A 794-nucleotide genomic window follows, 5' to 3' on the forward strand; every position below is an offset into this window, starting at 1 on the left:
TGGATTTGGAAAACAGAGAAATTGGAAAGGCAGACTTTGGTCTTAGATAAGTCAGAGGTATTGGTGTGACTCTAATGAGGGGTGAGTTGTGAGCTATAAAACATTCTGCAAGTGAAATTTATATTATTAGCACAGGTGTCATGTATGAGATAGGAGAAAACAAGAAACCAGTGACGCTCTCTTGGGTCCTCATTTCCAAGATGACCAAGAAAAGAAGGAATAATGGTAGTGCCAAAAAAGGCCAAGGCCATGTGCAGCCTATTCATTGCACCAACTGTGCCCAGTGCATGCCCAAGGACAAGGTCATTAAGAAGTTTGTCTCTCAAAAGATAGTAGAGGCCGCAACCAGTAGGGACATCTCCGAAGCAAGTGTCTTTGGTGCCTATGTACTTCCCAAGCTGTATGTGAAGCTACATTACTGTGTGAGCTGTGCCATTCACAGCAAGGTAGTCAGGAAGAATTCTCGTGAAGCCTGGAAGGACTGAACACCCTCACCCCGATTTAGACCTGTGGGTACTGCCCCATGACCAAAACCCATGTAAGGAGCTAAGTCCTTAAGGAGTGAAGAAAAGTTCTTGGGGGGGGGGGGGGATAAATGGAAATTGTAATTTTAAAAAAAGAAAGAAAGAAACCAGTGAAGGAGAAAGAGAATGTGTGAGGGAAATGGATCACAAAAATTATAAGTAGTCAGTGTTTTTTCAAGAGATAAAAAACTCTGTTTATATTGGTTTATTTATTTTTTAAATTAAAAAATTAATATTTTGACTCATATAACAGGGTAGTCCAGGTTCAGA

The 794-nt window shown here is 40.7% G+C and overlaps 1 protein-coding gene across 1 annotated transcript; it reads left to right on the forward strand.

Annotated features, from left to right (window-relative positions):
* The first annotated feature begins 200 nt into the window (after nucleotides 1-200).
* On the forward strand, nucleotides 201-485 carry LOC118656825 (40S ribosomal protein S26-like). The gene has a single exon (XM_036310507.1). The coding sequence runs from the start codon at nucleotides 201-203 to the stop codon at nucleotides 483-485; it is 285 nt and encodes a 94-aa protein (XP_036166400.1).
* Nucleotides 486-794: the final 309 nt, after the last annotated feature.

This window comes from Myotis myotis, unplaced genomic scaffold (genome assembly GCF_014108235.1).
Source record: "Myotis myotis isolate mMyoMyo1 unplaced genomic scaffold, mMyoMyo1.p scaffold_m19_p_5, whole genome shotgun sequence".
NCBI classification, from domain to species: Eukaryota; Metazoa; Chordata; class Mammalia; order Chiroptera; family Vespertilionidae; genus Myotis; species Myotis myotis.